This window comes from Sorex araneus, chromosome 6 (assembly GCF_027595985.1).
Source record: "Sorex araneus isolate mSorAra2 chromosome 6, mSorAra2.pri, whole genome shotgun sequence".
Taxonomy (NCBI): domain Eukaryota; kingdom Metazoa; phylum Chordata; class Mammalia; order Eulipotyphla; family Soricidae; genus Sorex; species Sorex araneus.
The window spans coordinates 95,108,391-95,131,013 of NC_073307.1; the positions used below are offsets into that span (position 1 = coordinate 95,108,391).

The 22,623-nt window shown below is 55.4% G+C and overlaps 1 protein-coding gene across 1 annotated transcript in view; it reads right to left on the bottom strand.

The window, feature by feature from the left end:
- Positions 1–5,347: 5,347 nt before the first annotated feature.
- Positions 5,348–22,623, bottom strand: part of FAM227A (family with sequence similarity 227 member A) — a 30,434-nt gene continuing 13,158 nt past the window's right edge. The window contains exons 7-14 of the mRNA XM_055141159.1: positions 21,468–21,591; positions 21,002–21,109; positions 17,403–17,497; positions 14,594–14,675; positions 12,102–12,196; positions 10,892–11,049; positions 9,700–9,852; positions 5,348–8,299 (exon numbers count right to left, since the gene is read on the bottom strand). Of these exons, the coding sequence (XP_054997134.1) occupies positions 8,059–8,299; positions 9,700–9,852; positions 10,892–11,049; positions 12,102–12,196; positions 14,594–14,675; positions 17,403–17,497; positions 21,002–21,109; positions 21,468–21,591 (1,056 nt within the window). The 3' untranslated portion in view covers positions 5,348–8,058. The remainder of the gene's footprint in view (positions 8,300–9,699; positions 9,853–10,891; positions 11,050–12,101; positions 12,197–14,593; positions 14,676–17,402; positions 17,498–21,001; positions 21,110–21,467; positions 21,592–22,623) is intronic.

The window sequence follows — 22,623 nt, forward strand, 5'->3', positions numbered from 1 at the left end:
CTCAGGTTCCTCAGCCCCCTTTTGCCAACACACCCCGCCATAGGCTCCCCAGTGGGCTCAAAGACCATTCACCCACCTCCCCGGCCGCCGCGCCCCCCGCCCCGCCCGGGCTTCCCCAGCCCCCAGAGCCGCAGACTTGGAACCCGAACCCCGAGTCCCGCCACGCGCGTCGCCGACCCTCAGCGCTGAGGACTGAGTGGGAGAGGGGAGTGGCGCACGAAGGGGCGTGGTCAGTGCTGAGGGGCGGGGCCACAGGTGGGCGGTGATTGGCCGGAGGGGCCGGAAGGGGCGGGTCGGGGCACGAGAGACGCCCGGATTGGGCGTTTGCATGGGGGCGGGGCTTGAGAATGGACAGCAGAGGGGCTGCCAAAGGCATTGTCAAACTTTGTTGGAGGGAGGATTCCGGGGCCACATCCGGGCGTTGCTCAGGGGTTACTCCTGGCTCTGTGCTCAGCAATCACTCCTGGCGGGTTCGGGCTGGGGGCCATATGAGGTGCCAGGGATGGAAGCTAAGTGGGCCACCTGTATAGCAAGCGCCCTCCCCGCTGTACCAGTTGTCCAAGACAGTGAGGACCCCGCGCTGGAAGGCTGGAAGGGGGCGCGCTGAGGCAGGGTGCAGGGGAGCAGGGCTGGGGTGGGAGGAGGGGCTGGGGCGTCCCCTGATTTGAGGGACTTGCTGAAGCCCGCGAGAGGAATCTGAGGTGGGGGCACAGAGGAGGTCAAACGCGGCGGGGTGGGGGGCGCTGAGGCGACGCCAGGTAGCTGGAAGGGCGAAGGCAGCAGGGGTGTGGAGTGGGGAGTAGGACGAGGTGCCAGGTGCCAGGCAGGATGCTTTTCTGAGTCAGGACCCCCGGGGAAAGGGGGTCGAAGAGTGGGGATCGGGACTTGGGGGTGATCCCGCCTCAGTGCTCGGGACTTTTCTCCTCAGGTGCTTCATCCCTGGCTGCAGGGTCTGTTCCCACCTCCCCAGCCCCTGGGGCGTGCGCTCCCCGCCCCTCCCCCACCCCTTCAGGGCCGCCCGGGGTCTTCTGGAGAGCGCGCGATCCCGCACAGCGCACCTGCGTGTTGGGTGGGGTCAGCCTGGACACTGCAGGAAGCAGGGGCCAGCGTCTCACTGCCTCCTCCGCCCCGCCCCCGCCCGCCCTTCCCAGCCCGGGCCTGGGTTCTGGACGACGCCGAAACCCTTAAAAGAGCCTATGAGGGGCTGGAGCAATAGCACAGCGGGGAGGGCGTTTGCCTTACACGCAGCCGACCCTGGTTCGATTCCCAGCATCCCACAGGGTCTCCTGGGCACCGCCAGGAGTAATTCCTGAGTGCATGAGCCAGGAGTGACCCCTATGCATGGCCGGGTGTGACCCAAAAAGCAAAAAAAAAAAAAAGAGCATATGACATGCCCCACAAACGGTTCTTTGGGTTAAGGATCCAGGACAGGGCGCCCCTTTTCCTACCGTGTCTGAATCACGGTGCCGGAATAAATAGCAAACACATTCCCATAATAGCTGTTTGTCTTTCCGAGGCCCTGCACCCCGCCTCCAGCACCCCAGGTGGATGCTTAAGAGAGCCAACCGAGAAACTTCATCACGCTTCAAAATCTGTTATTTTCCAGCAACACCGCCTGTCCTTGCTGTTCAATGGAAATAAACGCAGGGTTTTGTTTGCTTGTTTGCTTGTTTGTTTGGTGGTGGTGGTGGGGGGGAGGGTGGTATGTAGTGGGTGGGAATGACAGGCTTACACTTTGAAGCCGCACCTCAAGTTATTCTGGTAACTTCTGAGCAAAGCGGTTAAGTGGAGACATCAGCTGTAGCGAGGCGCCGCAAAGAGCACAGCACGACGATTTAGGGAAATACAACATATGTGGTTGGGTTTAGTGGCAGCTGGGCGAGGAAAATGTTCATAATATTTGAAGGTTGTGTGCAGTACACTTAAAGAAACTGAAACGAGCTCAGTAACGACAAATTCATGAAATGAGACTAAGGACCTCATTTGAAGCAGATATTGATGGCTGCCAGCCACTTCAAATGATTTTAAGAAATGACCACACGTACAACTCCCGGGATAGTTTAAGAGGAAGCTTGAAGGCCTTTCTGCTTCGCTCAGGGTAAACAAGACAAACAAACAGCCTCTTCCGTGTTCAGAAGTTCCATGAGGAAGGTGACATTTCTAAACTGAGGGGACGGGAGGAATTCAGTGAGTGGAGCTGGAACTATGAGGTAGCCATCTGGCAGAAAAAAATAAAACTGGAACTGTGCTTCACACCTTATACGAAAATAAATCCCAGATGGATCAGAAAAATCAAATCTGAACAATAAAAGAGTTAGATGAAAACACGAGGCCATTTTTCTGATCTTCGGAGAAAGAAATCCATTTCAAGGATGGCACACACTGAGAGGTCATAAAAAAAAAAAACTTACCGAAAGCATGAAGAGAAAATGTGGTGTTGGTGGTTTCCTATCCACGTGTCTAATCAGGGAGAGAGCACCGGCTCGTGAGCTAGTAACTCATGAGTACTCCTGTTAGTTTTACTAAGTGCTAGAGTCCTTCTGCAGTTCCCAAGTTCTCTAGAAAAGGCAAACTTTTTGTGTCTTTTTATATTCTAAAGGGGAAAAAAAAACTAGAATGGGATTATCACAGAGAACTGAATTTCAAACTATTATACTTTACTGCCCCTCTGTGGACAACTACTTAGAATCAAGCTGGGTACATGATTTCTCAGTCTCTGAGAATGATTCCTTCTGAGGCAAATGATTTCTTTGCCTGGAAGTGTTCTTGGAGTTGAAGAGTTCAAGTTTGATAAAAGTTTTAGTAGCGGGCCAAGTAAAAACTCATTTTTCAGGGCTGGAGTGTTAGCATAGCGGGTAAGATGTTTGCCTTGCATGAGGCCAACCCAGGTTTGATTCCCAGCATCCCATAGGGTCCCCTGAGCACTGCCAGTAGTAGTTCCTCAGTGCATGAGCCAGGAGTAATCCCTATGCATCGCTGGCTATGACCCAAAAAGCAAAACAAAAAAAACCCAACAAAACAAAAACAGAGGAAGCAGCTTTGTTCTCTTAGGGCTATAGCTGGGGCTTCATGTGGCCAGAGAGGGGTAGGGATGGGATAGTTTTGATCAAAAGAGAAGTTTGATCCCTAAGATCCTGCAGGCAGTGGGAGAAACTGTAGCGCTGCAGCACTGTCATCCGACTGTTCATCAATTTGCTCGAGCGGGCACCAGTAACGTCTCCATTCGTCCCTGTCGTGTGCACTAGTAGTACACTAGTACACTAGTAGCCCAATGGTGTCTGCTCGCTCCAGGAACACGAAGTGAGATTTATTGTTATTGTTTTGGCATATTGAATACACCACGGGTAGCGTGCCAGGCTCTGCCATGCAGGCGGGATACTCTCGGTAGCTTGCTGGGCTCTCCGAGAGGGATGGAGGAATCGAACCCAGGTTGGCCACACGCAAGGTAAACGCCCTACCCACTATGTTATCGCTCCAGTCCAGTGTGAGAAAACAGACTTTTTTATTTTTTTTGCTTTTTGGGTCACACCTGGCGATGCACAGGGGTTCCTCCTGGCTCTGCACTCAGGAATTACTCCTGGCGCTGCTCAGGGGACCCTATGGGATGCTGGGATTCGAACCCGGGTTGGCTGCATGCAAGGGCAAACACCCTACCTGCTGTGCTATTGCTCCAGCCTCACTAAAGACTTTCTTAGTTTTGTTTTTTGGGCCACACGTGGTGGTGCTTCGGGGTTATCCCTGGCTCTGAGCTCAGGATTCACTGCTGGTGACTAGAACCCGGCTCGGTCACATGCAAGGCAAAGGCCCTTCCGACTGTACTGTATCTCTGGTCCCGAAATTAAAGATTTTAACCAATAGATTTCATGATAAAAATATGGATCTTTTGGGGGGTCAAGGACTCCCCAGCAGTGCTCTGGAGCCCAGGGGCCAACGTCAGCGTTACTTGACCAGGTAGCACCAGGCCTGATGGTTAGGTGATGGGCCCACCAGGACCACACGGGGGCTGGGAGAGCATGAGGTGCTGGGGATTGAACTAAGGCTTATCTCTCTGTGCCGAAAATCTGGATTTCTGGGGTGGGGGTAGGGTTGGTGAGGAGAGGGGGTTGTGTTTGGGGCTATATCCTGTGCTCAGGGCTTACTCCTGGCTCTGTGTTCAGTGCTCATTCCTAGCAGGACTCAAGGTACGCTATGGAGTGCTGGAGATTGAATCTGGGTCGGCCGCAGGCAAGGTAAACGCCCAACCTGTGGTACTATCTCTCCAGTTCCATAAAATCTGGATTTTGGGAAGAGACCATGAAAGGAAAATGCCACTGGCCTCAGGACTGTTCTAAGAACCTGCTGGCCCCCAGCAGAGATGCCGCTTCTCTGTCCCGTCCAGAATTTTTTTTTTCTTTTTGGGCCACACCCAGCACCCGGCGATGCACAGGGGTCACTCCTGGCTCATGCACTCAGGAATTACTCCTGGCGGTGCTTGGGGGACTATATGGGATGCTGGGATTCGAACCCGGGTTGGCCGCGTGCAAGAAAAACGCCCTACCTGCTGTGCTATCGCTCCAGCCCCCGTCCAGAATTTTTGACAGGAGTCTGGGTTCATGGGTCCTTAGTGACTTTTGATGGGCCCGGCTGGGATTTCCCGTCTGAACGCAGAAACTCTTGGGCCTTGCAAGCCCTTCCCTGGGGTAAGAACTTGAATGTTTCTGCAGTTTTGGCACCCCCTGGTGGGCAGAACCCAGCTGGTCGAAGCCCTCAACACCGGAGCCACCCAGGGCGGGGGCTTGGCCCACCCTCTCATCGCGTCTTGGGTAACAGATTCAGGAAGATCAGAAACGCCATGAAAACAATAATCCAACACCAATTACTGAGTGCCTGCTTCTTTATATATAGTTTAGCTCACTTATACAAAACCACCATCTATCTAACTCTGTTAAGGCCGCCGAGAATCTTCGTCACAGCTCTGAAGTCATAGGGCACACGGGCAAAAACTCAAAACCCCAGATTTCTTTTTTAAACACCTTTATTATTTTTTTTATTTAACAGAGGCCATCAGGGTCCCACAGCAGAGTTGTGGGACACGCGAGGTAGGGGGTGGAACTAGGGGCCTCGCAGATGTAAGATACGCCCTGAGCTTCCTCCTGTGACCCCCAAAATCTGGATCTTTTATTTATTTTTAAATTTTTTATTAGTGAATCACCGTGAGGTACAGTTACAGACTTACAAACTTTCGTGCTTGTGTTCCAGTCATACAATGCTCAAGTACCCATCCCTCCACCAGTGCCCATTCTCCACCATCAATGATCCCAGTATCCCTCCCACCCCCCACACCCCACCTCTGTGGCAGGGCATTCCCTTTTGTTCTCTCTCTCCTTTTGGGTGTTGTGGTTTGCAATAGAGGTATTGAGTGGCCACTGTGTTTAATCTCTAGTCTACTTTTAGTGTGCATCTCCCATCCCCAGCGGGTCCTTGAACCACACTTTACCTGGTGTTCCCTTCTCTGAGCTACCTTTCCCTCCAGCATGTGAGGCCGGGAACCAACCTCCTGGTACTTATCTCGACTATTCTTGGGTGCTAGTCTCCCATTCTGTACAGATCTTTTTTAGAATCAAGCTCTTTCCACTGTTTTATCTTTCTCTGTGGGAGAAACTAGAAGGTTTTCCTTCCTTGATCTGGAAAATTTGTCTTGGAGGCTAGCCCAGACTATGGACCCACAGTGGACCCACAATGGAAGACATTGGAACTTATCTATGTATATATATATATATATATATATATATATATATATATATATATATTAGATGTGAAGCACAACTTAGTAGTTCTCAGTGGCTACTCCTTGCTCTGTGAGTTGGTGAAATGGCAGGCACTAATAATAATAATTCAGAAATCCTGGGGCTGGAGCGATAGCACAGCGGGTAGGGCATTTGCCTTGCACGTGGCCGACCCGAGTTCGATCCCCGGCATCCCATATGGTCCCCCAAGCACCGCCAGGAGTAATTCCTGAGTGCAAAGCCAGGCGTAGCCCCTGTGCATCACTGGGTGTGACCCAAAAAGAAAAAAAAATCGGAAATCCTATCTAGCGTTCTATACTAACACTGTGTAGGTATTATAAAACAGAACCACAAGTTTAAAAGGATGAGATAAAAACGTATCAATAGGGGCTGGAGCGATAGCCTAGTGGGTAGGGCATTTGCCTGGCACGCGGCCGACCCGGGTTCGATTCCCAGCATCCCATATGATCCTCTGAGCACCGCCAGGGGTAATGAGTAATTCCTGAGTACAGAGCCAGGAGTAACCCCTGTGCATCACCAGGTGTGACCCAAAAAGCAAAATAATAATAATAAAAATAATATCAATAGATTAGGGAGATGGTAACGAGGTTAAGGCACTTGTCTTCCATGCCATGGACCCTAGTTTGAGTCCCCAGTACTTCCCATGGCCACCGGTCACTACTGAGCACAGAGCAGAGAGTGGCCCCTAGGTGCCTGGGGAGAACTTGTGACAACCTTTACAGAACTTGTGACAACCTTCACTGTTTTCTGTCAAGTGTACAATCCAAATAGGACCACGAGGGCCAGGGGCAGACAGCAGCGGACTGATGAACATACTTTGTATGCAAGGGACCAGGGTGTGACCCGATACTACGTGGGTCTCCTGAGTACTGTCAAGAGCGACCCCTGAGTGACATACTGGGAGCAGCCCCTGGCACGGCTAGGTATAGCTCCCAAACACAATTTTGTTTTACCTGGCGATGCTCAGGGCTAACTTCCTGGCTCTGCACTCAAGTACTGGCAGTGCTCAGGAGATTGTAGGGGTGCAGGAGATGGAACCATAGTCTGCCGAGTGCAAGGCCAGTATCTCACCCACCGCACTATTTCTCTGGTCCCCCAAACACACAAAATTGAACTCCAATGGGACCATGATTTTTCTCGTAACTCTCAGTGGCTCACACAGTGAGCAAACCCAGTGCCTCAAGGAATCCTCTGTCTGGGACCTCTTCCAGGTTCTCCTGGGACCCCTTCTCATTTGCTCTCTTGCTTTCCTTCCTTCTCTCTCCTCTCCCTTCTTTCCTATTTTGGGGTCACACCTGGCAGTGCTCAGGGACTACTCCGAGGTGCTCGGGGGACCATGAGTTGGCAGGAATGGAACCCCGGGAATCTGCATGCAGAGCTGCCATGGGGTCTTCTCCCGGTCCCTCTGTGGACTGCCTGTAATGTAGGGGACCGGGGGATGGCTCAGTGCCTAAAAGTCCGTGCCTTGGAAGCGTAAGGCTGCGGGTTCGATCCCAGGAGCCACTGTGAGCGTGGAGCACCATCCAAGCAGCGCTGCCCTGCAACCCTTGGCACCGGAAGTGATTCCTGATCCCCCTGTAGTACCTCGGGTGTGCAAGTCGGAGGGTGGGTTGCCCACAAGCACCACAACTAAAGATGCATTCATTTTGGGACCGGAGCCATACTACAGCGGGTAGGGTTGTTTGCCTTGCACAAGGCCAACCCAAGAGCGACCCCCCCGGCATCCCACGTGGTCCCCCAAGCACCGACAGGAGTAATTTCTGAGTGCTGAGCCAGAAGTCACCCCTGAGCATCGCTGGGTGTGACTCAAAAGAAAAAAAAAAAAAGCATCCACTTTTTTCAGCGGTACAACTTCCAGCAAGCCTGCGTGCAAGCAGCAGCGCTGAAATAGAGCGACCCCTAGTGGTTACCGCGGCTCGGTGCGCAAGTACCACAAGCCGACTTGGGCTTGTCCAGTAGCGCCACACCCAAGGCGTGTCCCCCACCCACTCCCAACATCACCACGTGACAAAAGGACGGGGGAATAAATACTAATGAGCAGCCCAGAGACAGCACCCAACGGGCAGAGAGCAAGCTTTGCATGCAGGCGGCCTGGGTCTGATCCTGCACATCCCACCCCGTGCCTCCGAGAGTGACCCCAAATACTGTGCTGGGAGATAGCGGGTGCCTATGGCGGGGGGTGGGGGGCAAAAACAAATAAAAAAAAGTTTTCAGACAACAAGGAAATAGAAATGCTGAGTACATAAGCAGCCCCAGGCCAGCGACGGCCCTTCTAGGAGGAAGTTGGGGTCACAGTGACAGGGGGCTCTCCCCAAGGCTGGATAATCTTGGAGAGCAAGGTCTCCGCGTAGCGCGCGTTTCTTGAGTGGTAGCGCCTTAAGATAAACTCAAACTCTTTCAGATCGCTCTCCCTGGTTTGCTTGATGGTGGGCTTCGAAGAGGTCTGCGAGAGGAGGAACTGGTGCGCTTTCTTCCTCATCTCAGCTTCTTTGCGATCGATATCCTTCAACTCCCTGTGCAGAACCACAAAGACCCACAGGCCGGGAGGTGTAGGGGTCAGAAGGTGCCTTCCACTGGCACGGAGCAAGGCAAACACTTACGGGGCTGGAGAGAGTGGACGGCCCAGGGAGGGCGTTGACCTTGCACGTGGTCAACCCAGGTCTGATCGCCAGCAACCCAGATGGCCCCCTGCACCGCCAGGAGTGACCCTTGAGTGCAGAGCCGGGAGTAACTGACTAACAAGAGCAGACCGTAGTAATCAATTACTCAGTCACAGGGGGCGGGTGCCAGGCCCAGGACTCAGAGTGACAGCAATGAGAGGTGCCTGGTTCCCAGGGACCCAAGGATCAGATGCTTGAACCTTGTGACTTTGGGCAAAAAGCTTAACCTCTGTGTGTGTGTTGGCATGGACTGAACCTCAAACATGTGAAGCACGGAGCCCCAGCCTCCTTTTTTTTTTTTCTTTTTGGGTCACACCCAGCGATGCTCAGGGGTTACTCCTGGCTCATGCACTCAGGAATCACGGAATCACTCTTGGCAGTGCTCAGGGCACCCTATGGGATGCTGGAAATCAAGGCAAACACCCTCCCCACTGTGCTATAGCTCCAGCCCCCCAGCCTCCTCTTCTAGGTTTCTTTTTTTCTTCTTTAAAGATGTTTTCACTGAGAAGTGTTCTTTTGTGTTAAGAAAAAGAAAATCAGGGGCTGGAGCCATACATAGCACAGCAGGGAGGGCATTTGCCTTGCATGCAGCCAACCCGGGTTCGATTCCCAGCATCCCATAGGGTCCCCTGAGCACCACCAGGAGTAATTCCTGAGTGCAGAGCCAGGAGTAACCCCTGAGCATCGCCAGGTGTGACGCAAAAAGAAAGAAAGAAAGAAAGAAAGAAAGAAAGAAAGAAAGAAAGAAAGAAAGAAAGAAAGAAAGAAAGAAGGAAGGAAGGAAGGAAGGAAGGAAGGAAGGAAGGAAAGAAAGAAAGAAAGAAGAAAAGAAAGAAAGAAGGAAAGAAAGAAAGAAAGAAAGAAAGAAAGAAAGAAAGAAAGAAAGAAAGAGAGAAAGAAAGAAAGAGAGAGAAAGAAAGAGAAAGAAAGAGAAAGAAAGAAAGAAAGAAAGAAAGAAAGAAAGAAAGAAAGAAAGAAAGAAAGAAAGAAAGAAAGAAAGAGAGAAAGAAAGAAGGAAGGAAGGAAAGAAGGAAGGAAGGAAAGAAGGAAAGAAAGAAAGAGAAAATCAGCTCAGACTTCTCAGGGAAAGGAAAGCAAACTGGGAGTCTCACACTGGCGGGCCCCGGGCTCTACCCCCCAAGCTGCATCCCACTTCCCCAGGCAAACGACAATAGGGGTTTGGTTCCCATGGAAACCAGCAGTGGATCTGGGCCCAGATGTGGCTGAGCCCGAGCAGCCCCCGCCCGACCCACCTCTGGAAGTCCTTCCACAGCTCCCGAAGGTGCCTGTCGAAGCTCTGCCACCCCTGCTGGTGCCTCTGGTGCAGCTGGGTGACTCTGTTCCTCCGCCTTATCATGTTGCTCAGGGCCAGCCTGATGATGTCGCGGTAGGTCAGCGAGGACTCACTGGTTCTCTGGTCAAGGACAACCGGCTGGGTGCTTCAGCAGTACGGTGGGGGCAGGGAGGCGTGGGGGCAGGGAGCCTTGACAGAGCCCAGAGAAAGGGATTTGGGCAGGAGCGATAGCACAGCGGGGAGGGCGTTTGCCTTGCACGCGGCCGACCCAGGTTCGATTCCCAGCATCCCATAGGGTCCCCCCGAGCACCACCCCAGGAGTGATTCCTGAGTGCAAAGTCAGGAGTAACCCCTGTGCACCGCTGGGTGTGACCCAAAAATAAATTAAAAATAAATTATAAGGGGCTGGAGCGATAGCACAGCGGGGAGGATGTTTGCCTTGCACGTGGCCAACCCAGGTTTGAATCCCAGCATCCCATAGGGTTCCCTGAGCAGCCCCAGGAGTAATTCCTGAGTGCAGAGCCAGAACAAAACCCCGTGCATTGCCGGGTGTGTGACCCAAAAAGAAAAAAAATAAATAAAATTATAATTAAAATTTAAAAAATTAAATATTTAAAAATAAAATAAAAATAAATAAAATTTTAAAAATAAATAAATAAATAAAAATTTTTAAAAAGCTCCCTGGGCCAGGGCTGGAGCGATAGCACAGCGGGTAAGGCGTTTGCCTTGCACGCGGCAGACCCGGGTTCGATTCCCAGCATCCCATATGGTCCCTCGAGCACCGCCAGGAGTAATTCCTGAGTGCATGAGCCAGGAGTAACCCCTGTGCATTGCCGAGTGTGACCCAAAAAAAAACAAAAAACAAACAAACAAAAAAAAAAGCAGCTCCCTGGGCCACAGGGAGCTGGGGCCAGTGCAAGCAAGGTTTGGGAGAGACCCCGGGAGAGAGGAGACGGGACTCCCCTCACAGGGAAATACCACTGGCCAGGGCCCCACCCATCTGTCTGTCGGGCAGACTGGGGACCAGAAGAGGGGCCGCTTTCTCTCCGCCTCCTGGCAGTGGCTGGCCACTGAGACTGGTGCCCGCTGGGGGCCAGGCCCCAGGGCTGAGGGCCCGTCCACCGCCCCCCAGTCACACCGGCCAAGGATACGGCGGCCCCCGGCCCGGCTCCCAGCGGGTGATGAGCACGTCCTCCCCGTGCTGGGCGACGCTGCTGTATCTCAGCAGGAAGTGCAGGACCAGGGGGCTCTTGGCGCACACGTTGAACAGGTACTTCTCCATCTTGGGGTTCTTGCAGGCCGGGTGGGACTGTGCGGGGAGGGGAGAGCGGAGAGGGCCACGCTCAGTGCCAGGGCCTGGACCAAGACGCCAGCGTGAGTTTATTTATTTTATTTTTGGGGGGGATGAGGGGTCACACCCGGGGATGCTCAGGGGTTCCTCCTGGCTCTGCACTCAGGAATTACTCCTGGCAGTGCTCGGGGGACCCTATGGGATGCTGGGAGTTGAACCTGGGTCGGCCGCGTGCAAGGCAAACACCCTCCCTGCTGTGCTATCACTCCAGCCGCCGCCCCCCTCGCCGCCACCTTTAAATCTAATGTCAGCTCTGCCACAAAGGGCCCCAGGCCGGGCTCCTCCGAGGTGCCGCCCACAAACCCCTGGCCCCCAGGGTTCGGGTACCTGAGCAGCTGGGGCCAGCAAAACTACAAGGTGACGGACCCGGGATGGGCAGGGCGGGGGGAGCGAATGCAGACCCAGCGGAGCTGCGGGGTCACACCCAAGGCTACTTGAGGGGCCTCCCAATGCGGGGGCTAAAACCAGGGTCTCCGCTTCTTCGTGGCCCTCGGTTTTGGCTTTATTTTGGCTTTTTGGGTCACACCCGGCGATGCTCAGGGGTTACTCCTGGCTCTGCACTCAGGAACTGCTCCTGGCAGTGCTCGGGGGACCCTATGGGATGCCGGGGATCGAACCCGGGTCAGCCGCGTGCCAGGCAAACGCCCTCCCCACTGGACTCTGATGCTGGCTCCATGGCTCTCATTTTTATTCCTAACGTTCTTCTCACTGGGGCTGTGCTCGGGCACAGACTGCAGAGCATGCACGCACTTCTCACCTCCGGACTGGGTCTGTTTATCCCATCTCACTTCCCACTTTCGTTGCCAGTGCCCGAGCACGGCTTACTCCCGGCTGTGTGCTCAAGGAGAACTATACGGGCCACCCGTGATGGACCTGGGATCGGCCGAGTGGAAGGCAAGCGCCTTCCCCGCGGTACCATCCGGCCCCTTATTTTTCCCTGGGGCCACACATCAGTGCCTGGTGCCTGAGGGCCCCCAGGACACCCTGGATGGGACCCAGTCAGCACTCACCTGCTTAGAACCACTCTCGGCCTGCCACCGCGCTTCCGAGATATTCTTCACTTGCTGTGTAGCTTTCCTCGACGCCAGGGCCAGCCGTTGAGGCTCTGTCAAGGTACATGAGCCACACACACACACACACACAATGCGTCATGAGAACTCACCTACCAGCAGGGGTGAGGAGATCTGAGACTCAGAGTTGGAGCGATAGCACAGCGGGAAGGGCGTTTTACCTTGCACGGGGCCGACCCAGGTTCAATCCCCGGCACCCTATAGGGTCCCCTGAGCACCAGCAGGGTAATTTCCTGAGTGCAGAGCCAGGAGGAACCCCTGAGCATCGCAGGGTCTGACTTAAAAGGTCCCAGAAACACAAAACAGAGCTGGGAGACTCAGCTTCCTATTGGTGTGCAGAAATCAGATCATCGGGACATAATTTCCCTTATGTTTTAGCCAGCTGCGTGCCTCTGGCCATCCGTTTGTCCACTCAGTTCTCTGTCTGTCCCGAGACCCTGCTGTTCAGCCTCCTTGGCCCTGAGGTGGGCACGGGCTGGAGGGCGACTAGCTTCAAGACATTCGCAGCTTAGTGGAGAGGGAAGGGCGTGTGTGAGCCCTGAACCACTGACGCAGAGAATTCATGCCAGGGCACAGGCCACAGGGGAGGCCTAAAGGTTTTGCAAATGCTAAACGCAACTTGGGAACACGTGATGATTAAAAGAGAATAAAACTGGAGTGATAGTACAGTGGGGAGGGCGTTTGCCTTGCACTCGGCCGACCTGGGTTCTATCCCCAGCATCTCATATGGTCCCCAAGGACCGCCAGGAGTGATCCCTGAGTGCAAAGCCAGGAGTAACCCCTGTGCATCACGGGTTGTGACCCAAAAGCCAAAAGGAGAGACAGAGAGGGAGAGAGAGGGAGAGAGAGAGAGAGAGGGAGAGAGCGGGGGGGGGGGGAGAGAGAGAGAGAGAGAAAATAAAACGAGAGCAATAGTACTGCAGGGAGGACGTTTGCCTTGCACGTGGCTGACCCAGGTATGATTTTTTTTTTCTTTTTGGGTCACACCTGGTGATGCACAGGGGTTACTCCTGGCTCTACACTCAGGAATCACCCCTGGTGGTGCCCAGGGGACCACATGGGATGCTGGGAATCAAACCCAGGTCAGCCATGCACAAGGCAAATGCCCTACCCGCTGTGCTATCGCTCCAGTCCTAAAAATATAGTAGAAGAATATCCATGGCCAGGGAGAACAGGGGTTAGGAGGACAGGTCAATCGTTGGAACTAACCACAAAAGTGTGTGGGGCAGAGGGCAGGTAAAACAGAGAAGAGACCGAGATGGCAATAATAGCTGGGAATGATCACGCTGGGTGAGATCTGAGGGTTAATAGCAGGTAAGGGATACTTTTTTTTTTTTCTTTTTGGGTCACACCCGGCAATGCACAGGGGTTACTCCTGGCTCTGCACTCAGGAATTAACCCTGGCAGTGCTCAGGGGACCCTATGGGATACTGGGAATCAAACCTGGGTCGGCTGCGTGCAAGGCAAACGCCCTACCCGCTTATCACTCCAGCCTCAGTAAGGGATATTCTTGATAAACTTTCAGTATCAATATTGCAAACCACAGTGCCCAAAAGAAGGGAGATGGAGAGAGGGAGAGAGAGAGAGAGAAGAAAAGCATCTGACACAGATGCAGGCCGGGAATGGGGTGAGGGGGTGAGGGGAGGGACCCTGGGGACACTGGTGCTGGGATGGGTGTTGGAACACTGTATGACTGAAATCCAGTCATGAACAGCTTTGTAAGGGTCTATCTCACAGTGATTCAATAAAAAAGTTTTTAAACTAATTAATTAAAAAACAGGAAAATAGAAAAATAAATAATAATAGGTAGTATTATTTAGGACTGGAGCAGTAGCATAGTGGGTAGGGCCTTTGCCTTGCACGTGGCCAACCCGGGTTCGATTCCTCCGTCCCTCTCGGAGAGCCCGGCAAGCTACTGAGGGTATCCCGCCCACACGGCAGAGCCTGGCAAGCTCCCTGTGGCGTAGTCTATATGCCAAAACCAGTAACAAGTCTCACAATGGAGATGTTACTGGTGCCCGCTGGAGCAAATCGATGAACAATGGGACGACAGTGCTACAGTACTACAGTATTATTTAGGGGAGCAGGGGGCTCACATGGGGCGGTGCTGAGGGCTTTCTCCTGGCTCTACACCCTGGGATCATTCCTGATGGGAGATCAGGGCTCGAACCCGGGTTGGCCGCGTACAAGATTATTTTCAAGCTAGGGGCTGGAGCAATAGCACAGCGGGTAGGGTGTTTGCCTTGCACGCGGCCGACCCGGGTTTGATTCCCAGCATCCCATAGGGTCCCCTGAGCACCGCCAGGGGTAATTCCTGAGTGCAGAGCCAGGAGTAACCCGTGTGCATCGCCGGGTGTGACCCAAAAAGAAAAAAAAAAAAAAAAGATTATTTCCAAGCTAATGAGATAAAAGCCCTCATTTGGGCGAGGTACCTTTGGGGGTGTAGGTGTCCTGCGTTCGGAAGCTGTCTTCTGACTTGGTCCCAGATGAAACAGGCCTCTCACTGGCTACAACCTGGAGGAAAGGACAGGGGGGTGCACAGAACCCTCCACCTACCCCCCCAATACGGGGAAGGTAAGCGGCCGAAGGGGCTTCCACGGACTGGCCGCTGCCCGCGGGCGCCCACCCTCGACTCATTGAGCGGCAGCGGGGAGGCGCGGCCCCGGGGTGCCCGGGCTACCTTCCCTTGCCGTGGGACCCCTGGGGCGCGGCCGAGCTGGGTCACACGCGGCCACTGAGCAGATGGCGAGCACCGCCCACGGCCGCCCCCGCAGATGGGGAAAGGAACCGCAGAAAATGGCAGGAATCCATCCGCGCTCTGCCCGGGCCGCCCAGCCAAGCTCCCGCCGTTCTCATCCTGGAGAACTTCTGGGGGGCGGGAGAGGGGGGTCTCCCAAGCTGTACTCAGCAGGGCTTGGGGGCCACACCTGGTGGTACTCAGCCTGGGGGTGGCCAGGCTCGGAGGCCGGGGGGCGGGGATGTCACCAGGACTGTACCTGGCGGTGCTCAGGGGACCCTGCACAGCAGGGAAGGGAACCCAGGGCCCCCCCACCCCACCCCACCTCACCCCCGGAAGCCAGGCATGGGCGGGTTCCCTGAACCATCTCCCGGGACCCCCGGAGAACTTTGGTTTTTTTTTTTTTTTTTTTTGCTTTTTGGGTCACACCCAGCGATGCTCAGGGGTTACTCCTGGCTTTGCACTCAAGAATTACTCCTGGCAGTGCTTGGGGGACCATATGGGATGCCGGGGATCGAACCCGGGTCGGCCGCGTGCAAGGCAAACGCCCTACACGCTGTGCTATCGCTCCGGCCCCCCCGGAGAACTTTGGATTCTCTTCCCCCCCCCTTTTTTTTTCATTCTGAGATAGCAATTTGACCCTCTTGACTGGGTTTCTTTCCTTTTTTTTTGTCTTCCGCTTTTTGGGTTACACCCAGCGATGCTCAGGGGTTACTCCTGGCTCTGCACTCAGGAATTACCCCTGGTGGTGCTCAGGGGACCCTATGGGATGCTGGGAATCGAACCCGGGTCGGCTGAGTGCAAGGCAAACGCCCTCCCCGCTGTGCTATTGCTCCAGCCCCTTCGTGACTGGGTTTCTGAAATGTGTCGGGATTTTATGCAGTTCAGAAGGAAAGGCCACCAGAACCTGGGCCCTGGGACAGCCAGGAGAAACACAGCGGCATTTGGGCTTGTTCCTGGGGCCACGCCAGCGACGCTGACACCTGGCTCTGTGCTCAGGCATCACGCCTGGTGGGACTTAGGGGACCCTATGGGGTGCGGTGACCAAACCCCCATTGGCCTCGTGCAAGGCAAACGCCCTCCCCGCTCTGGCCCCAGAGAGGTGGGTTTTTTGTTTTTTTTTTTTTTTGTGGTTTTTGGGTCACACCAGGTGATGCTCAGGGATTACTCAAGGCTCTGCACTTAGGAACTCCTCCTGGCGGTGCTCAGGAGACCATACGAGACGCCAGGTCGGCCACGTGCAAGGCAAACGCCCGACCCGTTCTCCTACGACTCCGGTCCCAGAGAGGGATTCTCGCCCGCCTCTCCCTGGACCGTCCGGCTTGCCCTCTGGCAGGCACTGAGCACTGTGTGCGGTGCACTGGGCTGAGAGTTTACCCAGAAACCACTCCCAGGAAGTAAAGAAACATACGGGCTCTGACCCGGAGGCGGGAGAGGGAAGCTCGAGAAGGAAAGAGGGTCCCATCCCCCAGCCGGGCCCAGGAAGGGGACCCGGGTCCGAACCCCACAACACCCCCCCCCCACACACACACACCGACAGCACAACACCAGGTGGCAGCACGGTGCAGGGGTCAAAGCAGATGGGTGACAGGGCGCTGGGGAGGCGGACGGCCCAGCGGGGCAATGCCCAAGAGGCTGGGGTGCGAAGGGGTCACCCAGAGCCCATGGTCCCTCGGAGCCTCCAGCAAAGGGGCAGTTTCCTCTCGAGTCGGGCTGACATTTCTATTTCCACTCCAGGGGGGGAAACAGGCCCTTGTCTGCAGAGGGAGCCCTGCCAGCTGTTTCCAGCTAGCCCAGTCCCGCCGGCTCTGACCAGCCCAGTGGTGACCAGGGTCCCCAGGGCTATCCTGGCGGTGCTGGAGGTCGAGGGGACGCGTGGGGGTGTCCAGCTTGGGGGCCTCAGGCATGCACTCCAGCCCTTTTTGGGGGACGAGGGGGGGTCACACCCAGCAATGTTCAGGGGTTACTCCTGGCTCTACACTCAGGAATTACTCCGAATAGTGCTTGGGGGATTGAATGGGACTCTGGGGATCGAACCCAGGTAAGCCGCATGCAAGGAAAGTGCAAACCCCTGCTGTACTATGACTCCGTCCTTAAAAATCCAGCCTTTGGGGCTAGATCGGTAGCACAGCGGGGAGGGCGTTTGCCTTGCACGCGGCCAACCCAGGTTCAATTCCCAGTATCCCACATGGTCTCCTGAGCATTGCCAGGAGTAATTCCTGAGTGCAGAGCCAGGAGTAACCCCTGTGCATCGCCAGGTGTGACCCAAAAAGCAAACAAACAAACAAACAAACAAAAAACCAACCTCCAGCTTTGACTTTGGTACCCCCCCCATAGGTACTGACAGGGACACAGAGGCCTCAAGGAAAGGGCCAGGAGCCATGCTGGGAGACTGGCCTGAGTCCAGGGGCGTGGCCAGCGGACCCCGCAGAGCCTCTGCAGGTACAGGGAGCCGAGCTGGAGCCTGACCGGATGTCATCCCAGCTCACGGGCTCCCCACTCACCTGCATGTGGGGTTTCCGGAACCGGCTGCTCCTCGTGACGGTGGGCCTCCTCTGGCTGGGGACAGAGCTCGTGTCCTTCCACAGTGAAGAGCTGTCTTTTCCCCGAGAACAGAGACACTTGTTATTCATTGATTGATTGATTGATTTTGCTTTTTGGGTCACACCCGGTGATGCACAGGGGTCACTTCTGGCTCATGCACTCAGGAATCACTCCTGGCGGTGCTCAGGGGACCCTATGGGATGCTGGGAATCGAACCTGGGTCGGCCGCGTGCAAGGCAAACGCCCTCCCTGCTGTACTATTGCACCAGCCCATATATATATATATTTTTTTTTAAATGCAGGATTACTGCTATTTATTCAGCCATTGATTAAGCTGACTGAATTGGCCATGAACTCCACATTCCTTTTTTAAAATTTTTTTAAATTGAATGTCCGTGAGATAACCATTACAAAGCTGTTCATAACTGAGTTTCAGTCATACAATGATCCAGCACCCACCCCTCCACCGTGTAACATCTCCCACCACCAACGTCCCGTTTCCCCCCCACCATCCCCCAGGAGGGCTGCTGACCTACCCAGCTCTGCTCCCACCCTCATGCCCAAGAGGGGTGGTACTTGGTGACACAAGCGGGGGGGGGGTGTCCCCTCCCTGAACCCTGCCAATTCCCAGTGCCCGCTGCTTCTCCATCTTGCCCAGGGGTTCCATCCTGGGCTGCCAAGGCTGGGACCCCGGGGTTCCACCCCCCCTGAACCCACTTTCTCCGGCCACTATGGGGAGGAGCCCTCTCAGCCCGACCTCACCCCACTTCTCCCTTCTGTGGTGTCCACGTCCCGACAGAGCAGAGGTGCGGCAGTTCTATGACAAAGCCAGCCCCACTTGCCCCGACCAGCGTCACCCCGCCTGGGACCCCGCCTGGCTGCTCCGTCCTCCTGTGAAACCTGTCACATGGGCAATGGAACTCGCGTCTACAGGGAGAACCTGCCAAGGCCGCCAGCCCGGGCACTGCTGTGACTCTAGAAACCAGCCTGCCTGTACGACTCGTGTTTGAAGTGCTCTTGAAATTCTAGAAGATTCTTTTTTTTTCTTTTTCTTTCTTTTTTTTTTTTTTTTTTGCTTTTTGGGTCATACCCGGAGATGCACAGGGGTTATTCCTGGCTCTGCACTCAGGAATTATCCCTGACGGTGCTCAGGGGACCATATGGGATGCTGGAAATCGAACCCGGGTTGGCCGCGTGCAAGGCAAACGCCCTACCTGCTGTGCTATCACTCCAGCCCTGAAATTCTAGAAGATTCTATGTCCGCACGGCCCCGACAGTGACCTCTGCAGACAGGAAGGGGCTTCCCGAGGGTTCCTGGCTGCTGTCCTCGACAAGGGTCACCTCAGAGGCCGCGGAGGCGGCACCGCATTGGAGCACTGGCCTCGCATGTTCCGGGCCCAGAGCTGCACCCCGGCAGCGAGGGCTTGATCCTGGTGCGCCCCAGCTTCGGTTGTCGCTAGAAAGGTTGGTGCGCCAGAGTGTAGCCCTCCTGGGGTCCTAACCATCACCATTAAAGACAAAATATTGGGGCTGGAGTGATAACACAGTGGGGGGGAGGGAGGTGCACGTGGCCGACCCGATTCTAGTCCCAGCATCCCACAGGGTCTCCCAAACACCGCCAGGAATAGTTCCTGAGTACAGAGCCAGGAGGACCCCTGTGCATTGCTAGGTGTGAACCAAAAAGCACTGTCACTGTCATCCCATTGCTCATCGATTTGTTCGAGCGGGCACCGGTAACATCTCATTGAGAGACTTATTGTTACTGTTTTTGGCATATCCAATACGCACGGGTAGCTTGCCAGGCTCTGCCGCGCGGGCTAGATACTCTCCGTAGCTTGCCGGGCTCTCCGAGAGGGGCGAAGGAATTGAACTCAGGTCGGCCGTGTGAAAGGCGAACACCCAACCGCTTGTGTTATCGCTCCAGCCCAAAAACCAAAAAAGAACCAAAAAGCAAAAAAAAAAAAAAAGACAAGCTATTGCGGCATCCTGGGCACCCCTAAATAGCAGCAGGCAGCCCTCAGAGGCTGCAAGGCCGCTGGGCCCAAGAGAACACTTGTGGGGCCGGAGCAATAGTCCAGTGGGGAGGGCGTTTGCCTTGCACACAGCCAACCCTGGGTTCGATCCCCGGCATCCCACAGGTTCCTTTGATCACCACCAGGAGTAATTTCTGAGTGCAGAGGCAGGAGGAACCCCTGAACATCGCCAGGAAGAACCCCAAAAGCCCAAACAAACAAACAAAAAAAAACCAAACCCTTGGGGCTGGAGCGATAGCACAGCAGGGAGGGTGTTTGCCTTGCATGCAGCTGACCTGGATTCAATTCCCAGCATCCCATAGGGTCCCCTGAGCACCGCCAGGAGTAATTCCTGAGTGCAGAGCCAGGAGGAACCCCTGTGCATCACCGGGTGTGACCCCCCAAAAAAAAACCCAAACCCAAACCAACAAAACCCCCGAGAATATTTAGGCTCTGCAGTTCTGAGCTCCGTTTCTGCTGCGGCCACCGCGGTAACAGCTGCCCAGAGGACACCCAGGGCGCCCTCAGCGCTTCTGACGCTTCTTCCCAGCTGTTCCCTGGCCCAGGTGGAACTGCGGCCTTTTCTGCCTGAAGCACAACTTCTTTTTTTTTGTTTGTTTGCTTTTTGGGTCACACCTAGGGAAGCTCAGGGGTTCCTCCTGGCTCTGCACTCAGGAATTACTCCTGGCGGTGCTCGGGGGACCCTATGGAATGCCGGGAATCGAACCCGGTCAGCCACGTGCACGGCAAACGTCCTCCCCTATGGAATGCCGGGAATCGAACCCGGTCAGCCACGTGCACGGCAAACGTCCTCCCCTATGGAATGCCGGGAATCGAACCCGGTCAGCCACGTGCACGGCAAACGTCCTTTATCCCTCCAGCCCCTAAAGCACAACTTCTTAAGTCTGGACTCCCGGAGCAGCCTTCCGGGCTCCCTCAGGGCCGGGCCACCTGTCCCGGGGCCTCACCCACCCCGGCAGGATCCCGTGGCCCAGATGTCCCCATCCAGGCCTGGCTGTTCTTTGCTTATCTGCTGATTGTAATCATAAACTGTTGCCACGGGCCAGTTCCTGGCTGCCCTGAACCCGGGTTCCTTCTGCAAGGTGGATTTGGGGTGGACCTTCGAGGGTTGTCAGGAGGATTAAATAAAAGAACCCCCACTGGGGCTGGAGTGATAGCACAGCAAGTAGGGCATTTGCCTTGCATGCGGCCAACCCCGGTTCGATTCCCAGCATCCCACAGGGTCCCCTGAGCACCGCCAGGGGTAATTCCTGAGTGCAGAGCCAGGAGTAACCCCTGTGCATCGCTGGGTGTGACCCAAAAAGCAAAAAAAAAAAAAAAAAGAAGAAGAAGAAGAAGAAGAACCCCCATCCACAGTGGCCCCTAAGAAGCAGACCCCCATCCCCACCCCGGGAGCTGCCATTACAAGGTCAACCCTCCCCCAAGCCCCAACAGCATGCACTGGCCCCAAAGCGCTGCCGTTTGCTTCGGAAGCTGGGTGTGGCAGAGCACGGGGCGGCCCAGGTCCCCGACTGGGTGGGACCTACCCTTCATCACGTATTTGCCGGGACTCATTAACTCCACTCTCCGGTGTCTCTCGGGATCCAGTTTCGCGTAGTTCCAATTGCTATAGCTCTGAGGGCTGGGGTAGATCCCTAAGAGGCAGCCAAGAGGGGGTGAGAGAAATAGGACAGCAGGTAAGGCGCTTGCCCTGCACGCGGTGGAGCTAAGTTTGACCCCCGGCATCCCATGGGAGGGTCCCCCACTCCCCCGACCCTGTGCCCCACCAGGAGTAAGCCCTGAGCACAGAGCCAGGAGTAAGCCCTGAGCATCGCTGGGTGTAGCCACAACCCCCTCCCCCGGGCTCCAAAGACACACCACACACACACACACACACACACACACACACACACACACCAGGTGAGAGGCCTGTGAGCCAGGTTGCCGCCCTTCCCTGCACCCCCACTGGGTATGACCTTGTGACCCTGGGCCAGCTCTGTCCTCCCGGCTCACCTGAGAACCACAGGCCCATGGTGTCGCAGATGGCAGACTTAAACTCGTGGGTGCTGAGCCAGGACTGGGAGAAGCAGCAGCAGAAGCTGGTGTAGAGGCCCTGGCTCAGGAGCGTGGGCAGTCTCTGGGGGCGAGGCGGGCGCGGGTCACCCTCTGGACCCGCCCGCCCGCAGACAGCCCTGGGACAGGGCTGGAGCGACAGTCCAGCAGGCAGAGTGCTCGCCTTGCATGCGGCCCACCCCCAGACTCGCTCCTCAGTGTCCCCTCGGGTCCCCTGGGCACCAGGAGTGACTCCTGAGCATCACTGGGTATGGGCCAGAAACAAAGAAACAAAAAAAGGTGGGGCTGGAGCAATAGCAAAAGTGGGAGAGCGTTTGCCTTGCATGCGGCTGACCCGGGTTCGATTCCCAGCATCCCATAGGGTCCCCTGAGCACTGCCAGGAGGAATTCCTGAGCACAGAGCCAGGAAGAATCCCTGAGCATCGCCGGATGTGGCCCAAAAGGGAAAAAAAAAACAGGGTTCTGCCTTCCTGCTCGGAGGGGGGGCACTCTACCTGCTGCAGCTCCCCTCCTTGGGGGTCCCTACCCTCCCTGGTGGACCCCCATGCTGCTTGTGCTTCCGGGACTGCATCCCCCCCAACCCCACCTGGGTCCTCCGCATGTGCTTCGGGGCAGAGCACTGAGCCCGAAGCAGCCAAGGAGACAGGCCTCCCCCACCCCCCCGCCCCGCTGTCCTCTCTGTCCTCCCACGCCCGGATCCAGTGGTGACAGCAAGTGGCTCCCTGGCTGCCCTGAGGCACGGCCGGGCTCCTATCTGCTCTCTGTCGTGCAGTCCCCAGAGTCTTCTGGATTTTCTTTTTTTTTTTTTTTTCGGAATAGTGATCTTTGTCAATACTGGACCGAGGGACCTGAGTGATAGTCCAGTGGAGAGGGCGTTTGCCTTGCACTCGGCCAAGCGGGGTCCATCCCCAGCATCCCACGGGGTCCCCCGAGCACCGCCAGGAGTGAGTCCTGAGTGCAGAGCCAGGAGGAACCCGAGTACCGAGGGGTGTGACCCAAAAAGAAAAAGAACTACAGAGGGGGCATCTCAAACTTCTCTTAGAGGGTTGCTTTTGCGTCACAGGGGTGAGGCCCCGGCTTTGACCTCTGGCACCAC